General features: G+C 48.4%; 1 protein-coding gene across 1 annotated transcript in view; it reads right to left on the bottom strand.

Annotated features, from left to right (window-relative positions):
* The window catches only part of Hunk (hormonally upregulated Neu-associated kinase), a 117259-nt gene extending 98146 nt beyond the window's left edge, over nucleotides 1–19113 (bottom strand). The window contains exon 1 of the mRNA NM_001191662.2: nucleotides 18324–19113. Coding sequence (NP_001178591.1) covers nucleotides 18324–18584 — 261 coding nt within the window. The 5' untranslated portion in view covers nucleotides 18585–19113. The remainder of the gene's footprint in view (nucleotides 1–18323) is intronic.
* Nucleotides 19114–19770: the final 657 nt, after the last annotated feature.

Below are 19770 nucleotides of genomic sequence, written 5' to 3'. Positions count from 1 at the left end.
GTAATGGCCCCTTTAAAGGCAGGAATCACTGCTGTGTGTCTGTCAACTGACAGGATCATTGCACATGCTCTCCAGTTCTTTAATGACTCTCTATGATCAGAAAGGAAAAGTAAAAAGGACGGGGGGGGGGGGGGGAGTGAGAAAGAACAAGACAACAGCCTGTTTCGGAGCTGAGAAATAAAGTAATGAATTAGGTGGGGGAGCAATAGCCACAGTACTTTCCCTCCAGAGGGAAATTTGAGTTTTATTACCTCAAATTGGCCTTGAAATTGCCAACTACTGCTCACAAATGTTCGTTTTTAATAGAATAAAATGTCGTCCTATGGGAACAACACTTCACAAACCTGCAGCCGTGTTTTCAAAACAAGCTTTCTTTATTAGTATTATTAAATGTAAATGTTCAACTGAGAACCCAGTCAGAGACGAGCTTCTCTAATTAAATCTTACCTGGAATAAAGAATGCACTCAGAAGCCCCGTTTCTGCGTGGGAGCAGGGTGATCCCAGCTAGAGGATCACCAGATTACATACGTGAGGACAGTTCCCTTCAGGATGCTCCCATAATACCCTCCACCCCATCCCATCCACACCCGAGAGACACACACACGTGCACACACACACACACCACATATACACACATACACACACACAACACATACACACAACACACACACAACACACACATACCACACACACACATACACATATACACCACATACACACCACACACAGCACACACATACACACACACCAAACACACACACCAAACACACACACATACACATAAACCCCACACACACACCACACACACATGCACACACACACACACCACACACACACACATACACACACCACACACACACACCACATACATACACACACACCACACATATACATACACACACACCACACACATACACATACACACCACACGCACACACATACACCTCTCACTCTCTCTCTCTCTCTCTCCCTCTCTCTCTCCCTACCTCCCTCCCTCCTTCACCAGCCTTCACCTCTGGAAGCATTTCTTCATTCCCTGGTCTTGAAGTCCCTTCTTGACTAAGGGAGGCCTCAGAAAGCTTGGGAAAGCTGAGCTAACTCCGGACACTCCACTCCTGTAGGCAAAGGGGCAGTTCTGGGAGAATATTCACTATTCTAGGGACATAAGGAGAATTCGAAGAAGAAAGTGCATATAAAAGAAACCAGGGGGGCTGGGGATTTAGCTCAGTGGTAGAGCGCTTACCTAGGAAGCGCAAGGCCCTGGGTTCGGTCCCCAGCTCCGAAAAAAAGAACCAAAAAAAAAAAAAAAAGAAACCAGACAGGGAGAGACACAGAACAGAACACATTTAGGAAAGGCCTGTGCTTTCTGAATGATCTGTGAAGGTTCCAGGCCACCAGAAGGGGCCGAAGATATCTTAACTTCTGCTCTCCGCTCTTGCCCACTTCCTGCCTCAGAAGCATTCTGCGGATTAATTTTTTCTGCTGTTCCTACTATTCATGAGTCCCTCTCCAACATCTTGTCCCAGGACACAGGACTTGGAAACCCTGGTGGTACCCAGCAGACCCCAAAACTCATGTGTGACAGGAGAGGATGTACTGACCAGAAACTTCGAGGGACCTTTCTCTGCGCTACTCAAAATAGGAGCTCAGAGAGCCCAGCACTGGGAAGGCAGGGAGGTGGATCTCTGTGAGTTCCAGCCCCGCCAGGATGACAATGGCTTTCACCACACTGCTCACACATGCAGGACATCAAAGGCATGAGAGTACCTGCTCCTCCTGTTCCTCTGAACTTGTCTGACCTCACAACTGGAAATTTTGATCCCCAAACTCATACAGACCCAGGTCATGTCACAGAGAGCAGTGGCAGTGGCACAGACTTCCCATGGGACCTTTTGTATCTCAAAGCCTGCCTTCCTTTCAGCCAGTTGCCTGCTGCTTTCTAAATCCAGTTACTACAAACCAACTCAAAACTGCTTCCAGCTGGCCCAGCCCTGAGCGGCTCTCCCAGACAATAATAACTTGTGACCCCTGCTGCTGTCCTTCCTGGCCAGGTCTCCTCTGACCACATGATGTGAGGCCCAACTTCTCTATGGTGGCATCCAGGTTCTACTGCTTAGATGTCTCCCACACCATGATGGCTGCCAGCCTCCCTCCCTCTATTCTCTAAAATCTTCCCATTTCTCTCAGCTTCCCACTCCTGCCCCACACCCACCCTTACTCCTACTCCAGCAGTAACTTCCTTCTCTTGGCTGTTCCCCTCTAAACGGGCACCCTGCCTGGATCCATCTCCAGGGTAGTATGCCAGCAGGAAACAGCCACTGTTTCTCCCAGTCAAAGTTCCCCAGGCCTCCCCATCTACAAATATTCAGTCACTCACCATTTTGGTGAGTGTCTCAGCACCCTCCCCCCCCCCCCCGACTTAGCTAAAGTAAAACCAGATTTCACTACAAATCAGACAAGAACACACAAAGGGGGTCCCTCATACCTTGGAACCCACACCAAATACTCTTGAGTTACAAAAAAGGGGAAGGGACAGAATGAAAGTGGGAAGAGGGGGAGGGGAGCAAAAGCGGCCGGGGGGGGGGGGGGGGGAGGGTGAAGAAAGCTTGGTCCCTGGCAATCAAGGCCCCTTGTGGGTCTTGACTCTTTTTTTTTTTTTTTTTGGTCCTTTTTTTTCCGGAGCTGGGGACCGAACCCAGGACCTTGCGCTTCCTAGGTAAGTGCTCTACCACTGAGCTAAATCCCCAGCCCCTTGACTCTTGTTGGTAAAAAAAAACTTAGTCCTCGCCAACTAAGAAGTCTGTGGGATTGGGTTGAGCATGTTACTCCAATACCCAGTAAGTTTGGGGTCCTTGGTCCTTGACAAACCACGTAACTCTAGAATTGAGCAAGACCTGCTTCTGCTCATTCCCAGGCAACCTGATATTCTGGGTTCAATCTGAAGGTTTCCAAGCTGCTTTCCTCTCAAAAATCCTTTCAGCTGCAGATCCTTCCCTCCCCAGTCTGGGGCTACACACCTGAGAGAAAAATGTCTGATCACCCACACCCCTCCCCAGTCCTGCAGCTTTCAGTCCCAAGTAGCAAAAGCTTCCAAGAGAATAAAAGTTTCAAACTGCCCTAACTGGCTCCTAGCCACTCCTCCCTCCTGAGGCTGAACTCTTCCCAAACGTTCACTGTCTGCCCAGATATAAATCTCCACTTTGTCCTTATCTCCTTTCACTGGTTAGATGTAACCATGCTATCTCTGTGTACGGTCACTTTGTCTATAAGCTGAAGCTGTTTGCAAATGTGTTCATAAATGTTGCATATGTGTAACTTGTCTATTCTAAAGAGGGGGAAAAAACTAAGACCCGTGATTATAGAGTGTATAGGCCTGATTTTAAGATGTGTGCACATGTATGAACGGGTATGTATGTATAAGGTAAAGAGGGCTATTGTTGGTTTTAAGACATACAGGGACATCTTGGAATTCACCAATAATAATAATGTAGTTTAAATATCAATGTCTTTTTTACATTACAATGTATTTCTGCAAAGGATTATTGTTTCCTAGGGTCTCCTTTGCATAGTAAGAGATACATGCATTGTAAAGTATGCTTTTGGTAAAGAAGATTAAAGAAAGGAAAGGCTTTGGATACAATACATGTATGTGGGAAATTATAAAAAGATGACTATATTCGCTCTAAATTAATTATAATTCCTAAGGCCAAAATTCTATTATACTGATATTAAATTGATGTCTGAAGCTGTTTACAACAGCAAAATTTTCTGAAGTACAGATCTGCTCTTAGGAATGTTTGCAAAAATGGGCTTAGAAAAATAATTACTGTGTTCTATCCTTTTCCTAAATGAGACATATAAAACCTGAGATTAGATTTCTCCAAATCGTGCTAGTACGTACTCTGAATGGGCAAAGCTGTCTCTTGTTGAATAGGCACTGTCTAACAGGAGGAAAAATTCTGTTACAAAGAATTATGCCTACTTGAGACATTCCAGCTAAATTATCATAAAACTTATTCTACTGGACAAATGATTCAATCTATTTATAAATTTGGCTGGTTAGACAAAATCCTCATTGTGCCTAGATCTTCAGTCCTCCGGAGGGGTAGTTAAATAAGCCATTGCCATTCAGGATCATGAGTTCATCACAGTTCCTTCCAGGAGAAGCCAGGCAGATGAGTTCACTTGCTGGAGGACTTCCCCAGCCTAGAGAAGAACTACATTCAAACATTGCTTCAATCCAGCTTCATTTAAAGGAAGTATAAGACTTTGCTGGGTTGCTCCTCAGTGTAAAACGATGCCCATCTCAATTCTGAGCAGACTATAGAAAAGGGCAGCTCCATGTCCTTCCTGTAATCCTGCTTTTCACATAGTTCTCTTTACCCAGAGCCCACCGTGGTGTTTAAAAGCTTTCGAATGTGTCACTGTTTTTGCAAAAGTATTTCACGATTACACAGCATAATTTGTATACAAAGAAATCTCATTTGAAATAGACAAAACTTATTTTAAATATCCCCAAAGAAATTCTGCTTTGAGATACAAATATTTCTTTTATATATATATAAAAAAAATAGTGTGTGTGTGTGTGTGTGTGTGTGTGTGTGTGTGTGTGTGTGTGTGTTCATCAGAGCCTGTGGAAATCAGAGGACCACTTGTGGGAGTCAGTTTTCTTTCCTTCACACAGGTCACAGAGATTGAACTCAGGTGGTCAGACTTGGCAGCAAGTGCTGCCATTTTGCCAGCCCAGTTCCTACATTTTATATCCAAACTCTTACAGCCAAAAACCTTTTCCTATTAAGAAAAGTAGTAACCCGGAGAAAGAGGAACATTCCTCCATTGTTGGTGGGATTGCAGACTGGTACAACCATTCTGGAAATCAGTCTGGAGGTTCCTCAGAAAAGTGGACATTGAACTGCCTGAGGATCCAGCTATACCTCTCTTGGGCATATACCCAAAAGATGCCCCAACATATAAAAAAGACACGTGCTCCACTATGTTCATAGCAGCCTTATTTATAATAGCCAGAAGCTGGAAAGAACCCAGATGCCCTTCAACAGAGGAATGGATACAGAAAATGTGGTACATCTACACAATGGAATATTACTCAGCTATCAAAAACAATGACTTTATGAAATTCATAGGCAAATGGATGGAACTGGAAAATATCATCCTGAGTGAGCTAACCCAATCACAGAAAGACATACATGGTATGCACTCATTGATAAGTGGCTATTAGCCCAAATGCTTGAATTACCCTAGATGCCTAGAACACATGAAACTCAAGACGGATGATCAAAATGTGAATGCTTCACTCCTTCTTTAAAAGGGGAACAAGAATACCCTTGGCAGGGAATAGAGAGGCAAAGATTAAAACAGATACAGAAGGAACACCCATTCAGAGCCTGCCCCACATGTGCCCATACATATACAGCCATCCAATTAGACAAGATGGATGAAGCAAAGAAGTGCAGGCCGACAGGAGCCGGATGTAGATCGCTCCTGAGAGACACAGCCAGAATACAGCAAATACAGAGGCGAATGCCAGCAGCAAACCACTGAACTGAGAATAGGACCCCCGTTGAAGGAATCACAGAAAGAACTGGAAGAGCTTGAAGGGGCTCGAGACCCCATATGTACAACAATGCCAAGCAACCAGAGCTTCCAGGGACTAAGCCACTACCTAAGGACTATACATGGACTGACCCTGGACTCTGACCTCATAGGTAGCATTGAATATCCTAGTAAGAGCACCAGTGGAAGGGGAAGCCCTGGGTCCTGCTAAGACTGAACCCCCAGTGAACTAGATTGTTGGGGGGAGAGTGGCAATGGGGGGAGGGTGGGGAGGGGAACACCCATAAAGGAGGGGAGGGGGAGGGATTAGGGGGATGTTTGCCCGGAAACCGGGAAAGGGAATAACACTCGAAATGTATATAAGAAATACTCAAGCTAATAAAAAAAAGAAAAGAAAAGAAAAGAAAAGTAGTAACCAGGTCCAGGCCATTTCCCACAGATAGGGATACCTAGAGATTTAAATGATCTCTCCTAGTGTAAACTGGAGGCTGTTTTGAGACCTTTGGCATGCGTTTTATTTTTTATTTTTTATTTTTTTTTTCTTTTTCTTTTTTTCTTTTTTTTTCGGAGCTGGGGATTGAACCCAGGACCTTGCGCTTGCTAGGCAAGCACTCTACCACTGAGCTAAATCCCCAACCTTATTTTTTATTTTTATTTTATCTTTTTAGTATTAGGTATAATATTAGCAATACAAAAACCAGGCTGGATCATGAAGGCTAACGGAGTAGTGTGATCCAGGAAATCCTTCCTTGGTGGCTTTGGTAGCCATTTCTCTGTCCTGATAATTCAGCATCATCCTCATCGAACTTCCCCACAGCAGGACAGCAGGATGTGAGACAGGATCTGTCCTGCTGGGCCAGTGAGAAGCTTCCCAGGAGAAGCTACACCAGTGTTTGTACACTTCCAAAAGCTGCCTCACAGCTGCCACACTTCCACAAGTGTGTGGAGTTGGAATTTTCCAGGCCCAAAGCCAAGGGTTATACCTTGGGCTACCTCACCTTAATCAAAAATAGTCAATCTATTATTACCTTTCTCATCATGTGACTTAACAGTCTTGCAACCAAATCAAAGTAACTTAATGATATCAGCTCTAAGGGGAGCTGTGACAACCGTAGAAATCTACCAATCTACCCGTTCCCTGAAATAGTCTGAGATCCTCTCCTGTTTGCTCTTCTGCCCACACTTTACAACAAATACAACTCAGTTTGATTTCACAGCTCTTCATGGGCATCCCGATATACCTGTGGCTATTCGTTTACTAATAGTTTTTATTCTCATGCCCATCCACCCTTCTCCAATCCCTCTGCTAAGTGTTTGTGCAGACCACAGTGAGTTAAATACACCACATGTATTTGCATAGACATTATGAAAATATGGATATTGGTACCAGTTTCTGAACAATCACTCCAGGCTGGGGAGGCCTCCAAGATGCCCCAAGAGTTTCAGGAAGCAGCTAGAACTTGACTATGACACTCATACCCATAAGGCCTCTCTCTCTCCCCTCTCCCTCTTTCCTTTTATATAAACAAACAGGGTGGAGATGTTAGAACCCAGATTGGTCACTGCCAAGGCATTGCAAAAACTGTGTCTCCTCACTCAAATACCTGAGCCTACATACAGCCTAGGGCTACGAGACTCCATTCTCTTGGCCCCTGGGATGGACATGCATTAAGTAAATGGGACCTCCTCCACACTTCTCTACAAATCCTCAAGATCTTACATTCCTTCCTCAAAATACAGGGCTTCCCATACCTTGCCCCAAGTAAGAGCTAATCTTGGACTCTCTACTTCTACTCTCTACTATGGACTACTCACCAATCACACAACAAGAAGCCACCGTCCTCTGAATCTGTAAGGAGGGACCCCACTTTGCCCTGTGGGCCTGAACCCCTCTTTCCCCCTGACATCTGCTGTCGCTGGCATTAGTGACTTCCTGTATGTCTCTTAACTGAAAAGACAATCCTCCTTGGACCCTTAGATTTCAAATCCAAGACTTCCAGTGGCCACATTGGGGAAAGGAAAACAAATACCCACCCAATCCATCCTTGAGGGACTGTTACTAGGTTTGGATTTAAACAGAGGGCAAGAGGCATGTGTAACTTAGCACTTCTGACCTGTCACTGTGGGAAATCTCTTTCTGGAGACAGTTCCTCCTCTGGCTGGCACCTAGACTTCAGCCTTTCCCTTCCTGCAACACAGATTACTGGGGAACTTTAAATCCTTGGGGTCTATTGTTTCAACAGAATGATAAGGAAAGGGGAGAGACAAGGTGTCTCTCTTCAGAGATCTCCTCTCCTAGGGAACTTACAAAAGTTGCTAGCCATCCTGTCTCCCCCGACGCCGTCCACTGCTGCCTTTCCTGAGAAACTCTGCTGCCAAAAAAGCTATATTTGTTTATGTCTATAACCATTGTAGTATCATATAATGTATATTTAATTTTATATTCATATATGTTTTTATGTACACACACACAATCTTATGGTGAGTCTGTAAAAGACAGCAGCTGGGTATTACGATGTGGGAAATCGTCCCTTGCTCCTGAGGACCACACATGAAAGTTGCTACCCACAGCTCTCCAGCTCTGCCTGGGGCTCCAAGCTCTCATCCCTGACTGACAGAGGTCTGGTTAGCAGCCTACTGGCCAGCACTTTCCTTCACAAGCTCTCGGCTAACCCACAGAACACTAATGAGATGTTTTCTTGGGTGGATCCGGCTTTGTTTTCTCTGATGGGTTTACCAAGCTCTGGGTTTTTTATGTGCTAGGATCGATAGATCCCTAGGGCACTAGTCAAGCCGCAAGAGGAAATGAAGACAGTAGTAACTACCACAAAATGCTCCGTGGTAGACATGGCACATCCAGTACGACATGAAGGACCTGGTGTGAACCATAGTGCTCACCCTTTTATCTTATCCTGATTCCCACTCTTTTTTTTTTTCTTTCTAGCAGGTGAGGAACTCCAGAGGCCATGAAACCCGGCGTGACATAGACAAGAACTGCAGGATTCTGATCTCCAATCTATCATGGCTTGAAGTGTAAGCCTCTTCAGTGACACTCATGCTTCCTGCCCACTCTAGAAACAAAGATCAGGTGACCCACAGAGGTGCCTCATGGGAAAACGGAGTTCAAACGGGGACTGGAGAGAAGGCTCAGCGATTAAAAGAACATTGTTGCTCCTGCAGAGGCCCAAAGTTCGGTTCCCAGTACTGATCTGACAGCCTCTTCTGGCCTCCGCTGCTTCCTGCACACTCATGTAGGCAAACACCACACACACACACACACACACACACACACACACACACACACACGAACACACACCACATTAATTAATGGATGAATAGTGTTCAGACCATTGCAGCAATGTTCCCTGATAACAGAGAGCCACAAGGCTGGAAGACAAGAACTCAAGCCAAGGATGAACACCGCAAAGGTCACACAGTGAATGAGACCAAATCTCATCAAATGGCTCCAGGATCGGGCAAGCAGAGCCCACAGGATTACAGGATGTTTTGGCAAGAATCTGGGTTAAGAGACTAATAAACTTCACGGAGAAAATTATAGTCAAAGAGACAGACTCCAAGCCTACGTATATCTCCATGGGAGACATCCAAAATAAAAATGTATGTTTGCGAATAGCAACCTCCTTCATCTGCCACAGCTCTTAGTTCATAGTCTCTGGGAAAAGCTGAGAGCCCAAGAACGATGCTAAGACACTGCAGAATGGGTGTCTCCTGTCTGATCCCGTCATTCTAATAACTGGTTAACGATCTTAATGAGTCTCCGTAGAAAGCACAGTATTGCTGGGTCACTGTTTTCTTCCAGGGGTCAGCCCAGCAAACCGACCAACCCCAGACGTGCACAGCAGTATGGGGGCAGGGTGGGGTGGGGTGGGGAGAACGACCATGATTGACAGCTGACAACCAGACAGCTCAGAAAGCCCTCCACACATCCTAGTTTGAGGTTAACTTTTCCTAGGGAGACAGACGTGGACATCCGTTCACCCTGGACACCAGTGATACACCAACGAGCAATTTCACCAAAGCCCAGGTTAGTGAGATCAGGGAGTCCTTGGGGGTACCTTACAAACAAAGCATGAGTGAGGGGCTTCTTACAGGGTGACCCCCAAAACAGCAGCATCGCTGAAAAGTCCCATTCCATCACAGATGGTGACCCCCATTGAAGCTACACCATGGAGTCCTGGTTTTTAATTAACCCCTTCTTTTTTTATGCACCCCAAACTCTCCTAGCAGCTGTTGGAAGGGGACAGAGAACAATGGCTTGAGTCTCAGGGAGTTTCCTGGCTCTCCTCTCCCATGTTTTATACTGGTGAGTGTTTGTTAAAGGTTCTATTGCCATTATCTCGGGCCTGGCTTGCACTGTCTTGTTCTGCTCTAGTTGCTATGGCTACCGGGCAAAGTCCAAGATGGCATCTTGTTATACCTAGAAGAAAAGGTGCTCTACAACACCCAGGAAGATCAAAGCGTTCTTCCGTCCATCATGAACTCTAGTGAATGCCTTGTGTGTGCCTGAGGTCACTCTTGGCATCAGGAACAGGGCAGTGGGTCTCCTCCTCCTCACGGGGCTTATTATGGTCTAGTGAGGAGGTGAGCTCACGAGTGCACCCAAACCAGGGAGAGTGAATGCAACAGTAAGAGCCCCACTGCACCCCTCCCATTCACAGCTGAGAGGCCAGGCTCTCCACACCCCTCAGAGACAAGGTCCTTAGAGATAGAATGGAGCTGAGGAGGGGTTATTAGAGAGGAAGCTGACCTATTCCTTCTTGGTGTATCTTACAAGCATGAGTGAGGGGCCTCTTATAAGGTGACCCCCAAAACAGCAAGTACCCCAAAAAGAGAAAGGTGATCAGAGACACAAATGACAAAAACTCAGAAAGACACAGTGGGAAGACAATTGTTTACAAGCCAAGGGGCAAGGTCTGTGAGACTCTTCCCCACAGGTCTCAGAAGGAACCAACCTCACCAACTCTGATCCCCAGAACTCTCTTTCTCTCCGAGTCCCTGGGGACTCCGAGACACATTCCTGTCTTCTAAAGGGTCAGCTTGCCAGGAAATCACCCATGATACCTTCAATGACTTAAGTTGTAGCAGCTGGAACTGCCCCCACACACACACACACACAGACAGCATCAAGTCCTGACCTCTAGGCCAGTGACTTGCAACCTTCCTAATCCTATGACTTTTTAGTAGAGCTCCTCATGATGTAGTGACCCCCCCCAACCATAAAATCATTTTCCTGGTTACTTCATAACTATCATTTTGCTACTGTTATAAACCATAATGTAAATATCTGATATGCAACCTCTGTGAAAGGGTCCTTAGATGCCCCCCTCAAAGGGGTAGAGACCCACAAGCTGAGAAGCAGTGTTCTAGTGGTCCATAAATACGGTCTTATTTGTAAATGGAGTCTTTGTAGACATAATCAAGTTAAAAGGAGGCAAAACTAGATTAGAATGGATTCTAAACCCAGTGCTTTTGTTGTACGTCGGTAGTGGCTCAGCCAGGAAACATACTGAGGAACAGCACCACGTGAAAAGGGAGGCAGAGATTGGTGGGCCATGTTAACAAGCCTAGGCTACCAAGAATGCTACCAGCACGGAGCCCAAACAGAAGCAAACAATCTCCCGAGGGTGCGTGGCTCTCTCCAGACCTTCATTCTGGACTCCAATCTCCAGCAACGCAACACAAAAAATATCTGTTGCTTATCCTAATCTGTGGTAACTTGTTATGGCCGCCCTAGCAGACTAATAGAGAAAGTCAGAAAGAAAAGCTGCTCAGGGCACGCCTCTTCCTTTTCACTGCAGTTAAAGACCCGAGAAGGAGGCGCTCGCCTGTGCAGAGTGGCTGCCAGCATCTAAGGAGAAAATGCACAGAAGACCCTGAATCCACCGGCAAACAGAAGCCACAGCGCTGATCCTCAAGACAAGGACTCTGGAATTTGCCAGCATCCCCCACGGAGTGTGATATCCAGGCTCTGATTGTCCACACTTTCCTGCTTAGTCTCTTACGGTAGACTAGAACAACTGGGGAAACTGGAGGAACTTGGAAAGAAGAGAGGCCCCACCTGCAAGTCTTGCTCAGAGTCAAGGATGCCAGCCCAGTTAACATTTGCTGCGAAGTCTGTCTGTGTAGAGATAATACCCCTTCTACAGAAAGACACTTTACATCAGGGTGTTAAGATAACAGTGAACCAGGGAGGGCTGGAGAGGTGGCTCAGTGGTTAAGGATACTGGCTGTCCTTCCAGAAGACCTGGGTTCAATTCCCAGAACCCACATGACAGCTCACAACTGTCAGTAACTCCAGTTCCAGGGGATCCAACCCTCACACAGACATTCGTGCAGGCAAAACAGCACATACGATAAAAATAAATAATTCATTAAAAAATAAAATAAATAATGAACGATGCTTAAGGTCTAAAGACATAGGGCCCTTCCCTCTATATCCCTCCACTCCGAGATGTAAGCCAGCCATGTTCTAGAAATTTCACAAAGAAACCCCATCTACAGTAAAAGACAGGTCTTAACGCCCCTGTGCAACCCTCCTGATGCATGGCTCTACCCCACTGCCATCCCTTCCAAGGCATCTTTAGGGCCACCCTAAAATCATAATTTCACCCTTTGAAAAAAGGGTGGGAGAAAAGGGGGCTTCTCGGCAACCTCTTCAGATATGACCTGAAAGCCACCGAACCCTATGCCCAGCTGTTGCTGAGACGAGCTGCCCTTGGAGGAGCCCGCACACTCAGCTGTGAGTGTCCGCTCCCCTCCCCTTAAGCACCTCTCCATTAACCTCACATTTAAGACTTTCCTGTGTACATTTGTATGGGTGTATATACGTGTTCACCTGTGCGCGCGCATACATGTGGCTATGCACATGCCCACAAAAGGCTGGTGTTGATACCAAGTGTCTTCTCAGTCGCTCCCGACTTTACCTACTGAGGCTACACACATAAGCTCATCTCTTCAGCCAGTCTGGCCAATCGGCTTGCTCTGTGGATTCTCTGTCTCTGTCTCCTCCTTCCTAGGGTAACAGGTGACCTGCCCTGCCCACCTGGGCTCTGTAGATCCCAACTCTGTATTTCCATTTGCACAGCAAGCACTTTCCACACTGAGGTATGTCCCTGGTCCTAAAATCTCTTTTAATGATTTTTCAAATTATTGAAATTATCTCTCACTGAGAGAGAGAGAGAGAGAGAGAGAGAGAGAGAGAGAGAGAGAGAGTTTGGGGGTACACCTGTGGAGGTCAAAGGACAACTTTCAGGAACTGGTTCCTTTCTTCCATCTTGTAGATGACCCTAGACATTAGACTCGGATCACCAGTCTTGGCACCAAGCATCTTGACCCACCAGAGACGTTTACCAGCCCTAAAATCTCCTAATAACGTCCAACTCTGCTTCTTGCACATCCTGAGACTCTGTTCTGCACTAAGGTCAAGAATCCGGCATCTGGGTTGAAGGCTCAGGATGTGCCCGTCTGCTGCTGGTGACCTTAACCAGCTAACCAGATTCCCAAGAGAGAGCAGGGAATCCAGAGCAGGACAGCACCTGGGTGTGGCAGAGCCCAGGCAAAGCAGAGGGTGAGGCTGGTGTGGCTCAATCAGTTAGAGGGCTTGGCTACTGTGCATGAAGGCCTGGGTTTGCTCACGATGGTGGTTTAAATGAGAATGGCCCTTAGAGGCTCACGTTTGAATGTTTGGTTCCCAGTTGGTGGAACTATTTGGGAAGGATTAAGAGGTGTGTCACTAGGGGTAGGCTTTTGAGGTCTCCAAAGCTCATGCCCAGCCCAGTCTCCTTCTCTGCCTCCTAATTGTGGATCACATGTAAACTCTTAGCTGCTGCCCAGCACCACATATGCCTGCATGTGTCCATGCTCTCTGCCATGACGGTTACAAATTCACCCTCTGAAACTGTAACCAAGCCCTCAACTAAATGATTCTTTTACCTTGGTCATGGTGTCTTTCTCAACGATATAACAATAAATAAAACAACCTGCAGCACTGGCTAAACCGAACATGACGGCAGGTACCCATAATCCTGTACACTGGAGGTGGAGGTAGGAAGACCAAGCAAGCAGCTCAAGATCGCGTTTCCCAATGATGTACAACAAGCCAGAACTGGTGAGCTAAGGTCACTGACTGGGCTCAACTAGGCAAGACAGCAAGTTTCTCAGTTATCACGGAGAGTTGAGAGGGGCAACAAACTTCAGTACAAAGGCTACTTTGTACAAATGCTACTTTGTACAAATGCTACTTTGCACAAATGCTACTTTGTACCCACGCCATCAACCCAAACTGCCCATCTCTTCAGATGGATGTGGTTGGCACTCTCTACCCCTCTAGGGAAGATAATCACCACTCTGGATGATTGCTACAGCGCTGGAATAGCCAGCAACCTGCAGACATGGATGGGCGCACAGACCTGAGTCAGATTAGTAAGTAGAGCCGGACACCAGCAGGGAAAATGCAAGGTATGCTCCTCCCCGTGGGCGCCGTTCTGCATGGTGGTGCTGACTCACAGTATCCTTTGAAGTCCCTTGGCCCCGTGTCAGTGAGCGCTGAGAAAGAAGCCCTACGTGCCAATTTCCATCATCCCCCAAGTACTTCAAAAAGATGAGGCGAGGCAGGAAGTTCAAAAGAGTGTGCCCACAACCACACCACCTGTAATCCAGGAAATTATAGGCACCGCCTCGCACACAGGACCCACAGGGCAGGTGCCTCTGAAAACGCCTCCTTCCTCCAAGGAGCCCCGCTGAAGGCTAATAGGAACTTCCAGTTCTCCACGTGCGCCCTGCACCTCAGAACTATCATCGCTCCTGAAATGTCTCTCTCTTGAAAAGAAATAACAGGATTTAGCACCTGTTTGTTTCAGAAATAGTTGCTAAAAACAGATCTGCCAAAAGGCCACCTCTAAAATTAGTCATATTTCCTGCTCCGCGAAAAACGTAGTAAAGGGTAATTTTAGTAACTTCTTCACTCCAGGTATCTGGTGCTGCTGCACTCTGCGCGTGATGACTTGCAACTTACTAAGCAGGCGGTCCTTGTTGTTAGCCCCAGAATAGCTCTAATGGAATGTATAAACGGACTTTTCAAATAAAAGTCAAAGATTAGAATGCGCTCCTTGAGTACCTTCACTGACCGTTTAATGGTACCCACCTTGGCGTCTCGATCACAGGTGAGGGTGGCATCGTGGTTTGCTCTGCTGCTAAGGTTGCCCTTCCGAGCCAGCTGTGCCTGAGATGCTCTAAGACTTTCACCACTGAGCTCCTTCACTGTGATCACAGATATCTTTAATATTATTGCACTTACCGGTGGCGGATACACACTGAAGTGCACTTGTGAAAGTTGGGGGATTAGAGGACAACTTTCAGGAGTTGGTGGTTTTCTCCTTCAATCCCAAGATAAATCTACCAGGGATAAAACTTGGGCTGTTGGGCTTGCCGACACACACCTTTAACCACCGGGCCATTTCAGCTATATTTTATTATTCAAGTTTTAAAATGCGATAGTGACTTCTTGTGGGCCCAGCACAGGCGTTTCCTACCTATCAAGAACCACTTCGAGGCAACAAGCAGAGCCTTCCCAGTCTGTAAAAGTCACTAGCCCATACTCCTGCCCAGCAGCTTTGTTCTCTACGGCAGGTCATGGAGAATTATGTTTGCAGAATCTAACAAATGATGTCTCCTGGTCCAAACATCACTTCAGCCACAACTGAGAATGTCAAAATTAAGAACCTCACATGATCGAGTGAATGTTTATTTTTATAAAGCCAGATGGGCAGAGATTGTCTTCGCTTAAAAGCTAAAGGAAAGCAAAACTTAGGTCTAAGCTGTCCTTTGTGCTCAGCAGTAAAGGGGCCATCTAGATTCAGATTGCTTCTAAGCAAACAACTTCAGAAGCCACTGCGGTAAAACACCGACCTGCCCTGCAGGTCTCGGTGGCAATAGGAGCCTCTAGATGAGATAGGACCTAGTCCAAATGAAAGTGGGGAAAGGGGAACTTGTTTGTCTTCTAGTCTCAGCTGGGAATTCCCAGCAAACCCTGGAGGATTTTATCCAAAGCATTCTGGAAATGTGCACCTTACCAAACACACCACCACCACCCACACTGCCTCAGATGCCTTCAGTTAGCAAAAGTCTAGATTTAACCACAAATCAACCAAAATAAAATGCATGCTTTGATAAGATTGGCTCTGAAACAGATGAAATTGGAGATGGTGCCCAAGTCTTCCTTTCATCCTCTGTTCCACAAACGCATTCCTCAAGATAAGCTACTCCGGACCCTTCTGACACGGTGGTTCAGGGAGGGCATGCTTAGTTTCCATGGCAGGATTTATCCCTCCCTCCTAAAAGAGAAAATCCATACCCACTAAAAAGGAAAGGAAAAGGAAATGCTTTAACTAAACCTATGTACCCCAAGAAAGTTGCGATGGGGTATGCCTGGAGGCAGGCTTCCACAGAAGCTGCCTGTCCAGTGGTGAAGCCCTTTGGCCTGCAGTTTAGTTTGCAAATAGCTTGAGATGGCCTCCCCTTTCCCTCTAGCTTCGATTAATAAAGCAAAACCCAAAACAAAGGAGGGCCAGGGGCTCAGAGACTCACCAATGGTTCCCCCTCTCCCACTAACTCTCTCCCCTCCCCATCTCTGTCTCATCTCTACAATCTGCTAAAGCCTACATCCATTAGTTAAGTATTAAAGGTGTGGGGTTAGGGAGATAAAAAGCTATGAATAGCACCACTGTTTTTTAAAGCACACCATTGAAGAAGCTAAAATCCAGGTCTGCCCCCCCCCCCATACTCTGTTGTCCCCAGAGCAGGGTTCCTCCTGGCTACAGAAAAGCAGAGCAGGAAAGAGCAAGGTTTGCAACATAAGTATCCCTCCCTGGCCTCTCTGTCTGCACTGAGGACTAGGGTCTTTAACTAGATCAGATCAACTGGTCCAGGGAAACAATTTTACACGCAACAAACTTCCTCTCGTTGCAAAGATGAATTGAGTCGTCATAAAAACAGGAGGAAGGGAGACCCTTCATCTAGACCCGTTTGGCAGAAATACCTTGTACTTTATTCCAAGGGATGGAGTCCCTTGCTAGGCAGGAGTTAACACAGGAGTCCAGAACTGAATCAGGACTGAACTCTGAATACCCCAGGCAGTGCAGCCAAGGACAAAGGAATTATCCCATGGGGCAAAACTGCCCTAGTGAGGAACTGAGGTCCAGCCCAATGTGGCAAGAAGCTCTAAGGAGTTCTGATCTCTTTAGAGAGGTGATCCGCATAGCCAGACCAAATCCTATAGACTGTGAGCGCAAAGTCCCTCGTCTCTCCCAGACAGAACAGAAATCAGCCTGCATCACAGCACCCCAAATGGACCTTGGTGTGCCTGGCAGACAGCCCACTGTACACCAAAGAGCAAACAAACCTTCCTTTACTCCAGTTAGAACAACTAGGGCGGGTCTGAAGAGTCCGTTCTTCTTTGAAGAACTAATGTGAGTTCATAGTGAATGATGTTTGGTTTTTTTTTGTTTTGTTTTGTTTTGTTTTGTTTTGTTTTGTTTGGCTTGGAAATTCAGGCAGCAGACACTTTTGAAAATGACTTGGTCTAACCCTGTTACCCGGTATAAAGGGGCAGCCCGCTTGGAATGGCTACAGAAAAAGAAGATAAATTCTAAGGGTGATGGAACCCAGTGCTCAAAAGTAGGGGTCTTCAGGACAACAGAAACCAAGAGGAAATCAAAGGTATCGGGAGGCTAGCGTGGCAGCTCTGACCTGTCACCAGACTTCTCACAATTCAACATTGTCACAAACTCCTAGGCTGGGCAGGGGAACCTAGAGCAGCAGGCACAAGGGTTTGGCCCTCGGGCTATTGGCTCCTAAGACCCCCTGAATTCCCCTCCTCCACTCTGCATGGACAACCCTCCGCCTAGGTGATAGATAGTGTTGGGTCTCTGCAAAAATACCGGCTTGGCAGCCCCGAGCAATTCCCTGTCTGAGGCCACCCAGACTCAAAAGTAAGTCAGCCTCTAGGGTTTCTTCTCACAAATCTAAGTTTACACCTGAGATCTGCCCGCACCTGGCCCGGGAGGAGTTCACTCTCTAACTTCTAATTAGGTCGAAGTAGTGTCCCTCCGGGTGTGGGGGAGGGGCCCCTTTCCTTTATTGTCTTCTAGAAAAAAATGAAAAGGTATCGCCAAACTTCTAGAGTCCAAAGCCTGCGTAGTTCTGCACCTGCCAAAAGCGGGATCTTTACTTCAATTCAAACAGTTGCCCCAGCCCACGCGGGTGGTGAGGGTAGCGTTCAGGGCCTCAACTCTCCTCCACGTCCTCCCCTGAGCCAGGAGGGACGAAACGCTAAGCAACCTCAGACTGGCTGCCCTGCTTTCCCGCCGCACATTCCAAAAGCAAGACTGAACCCCAGCCTGGATCTAGTTCCCGCCTCTGCACTGAACCATGCCCCTACCGCAGGACCCTCCAACGCCACCTCTCCCCTCCTTTCTCTGGCGTCCGCCAGGCGGCACCCTTCCAAAACAAAACAGAAAGACAGTGCGGGGTAGCTTCGCGGGTACATCTATCTACCCGGCTACCCACCCCACAAACGCGACCCCACCACTACCATCACCCATCAGTGGGTGCCCGATGACCCACGGCGAGAGCCTGAGTGTGCGTCTAGCTACACTGGGTTGGAAAACCAGGCTGAGTGCTCGCGGGACAGTGCTCCCGAGTCCTCCCTCCAGGCCCGCGCACCCCAGCTCACCTTCTCTCCGGTCAGCACGTGCAGCCCCTCGCGCACCTTGGCGAAGGAGCCTTCTCCCAGCTTCCTGCTGCCGATGAGGTAGTTGCCCACGCGCTTGTGATGCTGGAAGTCCCGGAGCCGCTCGCGGGACACGCCGCTCACCCAGGCGGGCAAGAAACTTCCCTCGCAGGCCGCCGCCGGCCTGGCCGTGTCCTCCGCGCCTCCGTCGCCCCCCGGCGCCGCCGGCTCCCCCAAGAGCCCGTCCCCGGCCGCAGCCGGCATCGCGCTCGCTCGGCTCCCGCGCTTGAAGCCTCTCCTCCTTCGGCTCCCGGGGCTGCCCGGGCTCCTCCTGCCGCCGCCCTGGACCTGGCCCCGCCCGGCCCGGGTCTCCGCGCTCACGCCCCCCGCGCCTCCGTGTAGCGCCGCGCGCAGACAATAGCTGGCGACGGGGCGACCGGGGACCCGCCCCCGAGAAGTTCGTCCTCGGAGGATCGATCGCCCAGATCGCGCCTGCGGTCCGTCTGGTGTCCCGCTCCGGTGCGAGAGCGGACGGCTGCTGGTCCGAGAGGGGTACGATCCGGTGCCGGAGTCCCCCAAGCCCAGGCGCCGCCGCCCTCTGGCCCGCAGGGTCGTCAGCGGTGCTCCCCGGGGCCGCTCCCGCCGGAGAGGAGCGCGCGGCGGGCTGCAGGCGCCCTCTGGAAGGCAGCAGAAGAAAGCCCCATTCAGTTTGAATTTGCAGAAATTTAATCCGCTCGCGGGCGGCGGGGACAGAAGCGAGCTCCACTCCGCAGCCTGAGCACTTTCAAATCCCTCGTAGCCCCTCCTTCCTTCCCCGCGCGCAACAGCCGAACTCGACCCTCGCTGGAGAGGGGAGGGGAAGGGAGCGGCGGAGTGGGCGGCGAAGCCACCTGAGCGCCAGACAGGGGGACCCCGCGCGGCCGCGTAGACGCGCGCTCCCGGGCTGCCCAAGACTTGCCGCCTCCGGGGGTGGGGGCTTTGGGGGTGCAAATCGCGCAGGTCTTGGGCAGCTTTCTGGACCTTTCGAGAGTGAATTTCCTCACCAACCGCACCCACCGTGAGCAGGGAGAAAGAGAAAGAGAAGCTCTGAACCGTAGGAGAGAGAGTTGGGTAGCTAGCCCAGAACCTGGCACATAGTAGGGATTCTGGAAGATGGGTGGATGGATGGGTGGGTGGGTGGGTACCTAGAAGGCTGTGTGTCGGGGCTCTCACGCGTACTAGATTGCTGTTGTCTGGGAAAAAGCAGCCGCCACAGTTAACAGTAGTGGCGGCAGCAAAGGAACCGGGGCGTTTGCCCCCTCTCTGCCTTCCATAGCGATGATGTTTTGCAGGGTGAGCCGGACCGGAGCCTCGCCGCTCCTGGATGCTTTTGTTCTGCGGGCTCTGTGACGGTACTGATCTCACATAAACAATAAACAGCCTGAGACACCTACCTACCCGGTATCTCCAG

Source organism: Rattus norvegicus, chromosome 11, assembly GCF_036323735.1.
Source record: "Rattus norvegicus strain BN/NHsdMcwi chromosome 11, GRCr8, whole genome shotgun sequence".
In the NCBI taxonomy this organism is placed as follows: Eukaryota; Metazoa; Chordata; class Mammalia; order Rodentia; family Muridae; genus Rattus; species Rattus norvegicus.
The sequence above is the reverse complement of the archived record's forward strand: the minus strand, read 5'-3'. Positions and strand labels throughout refer to the sequence as shown.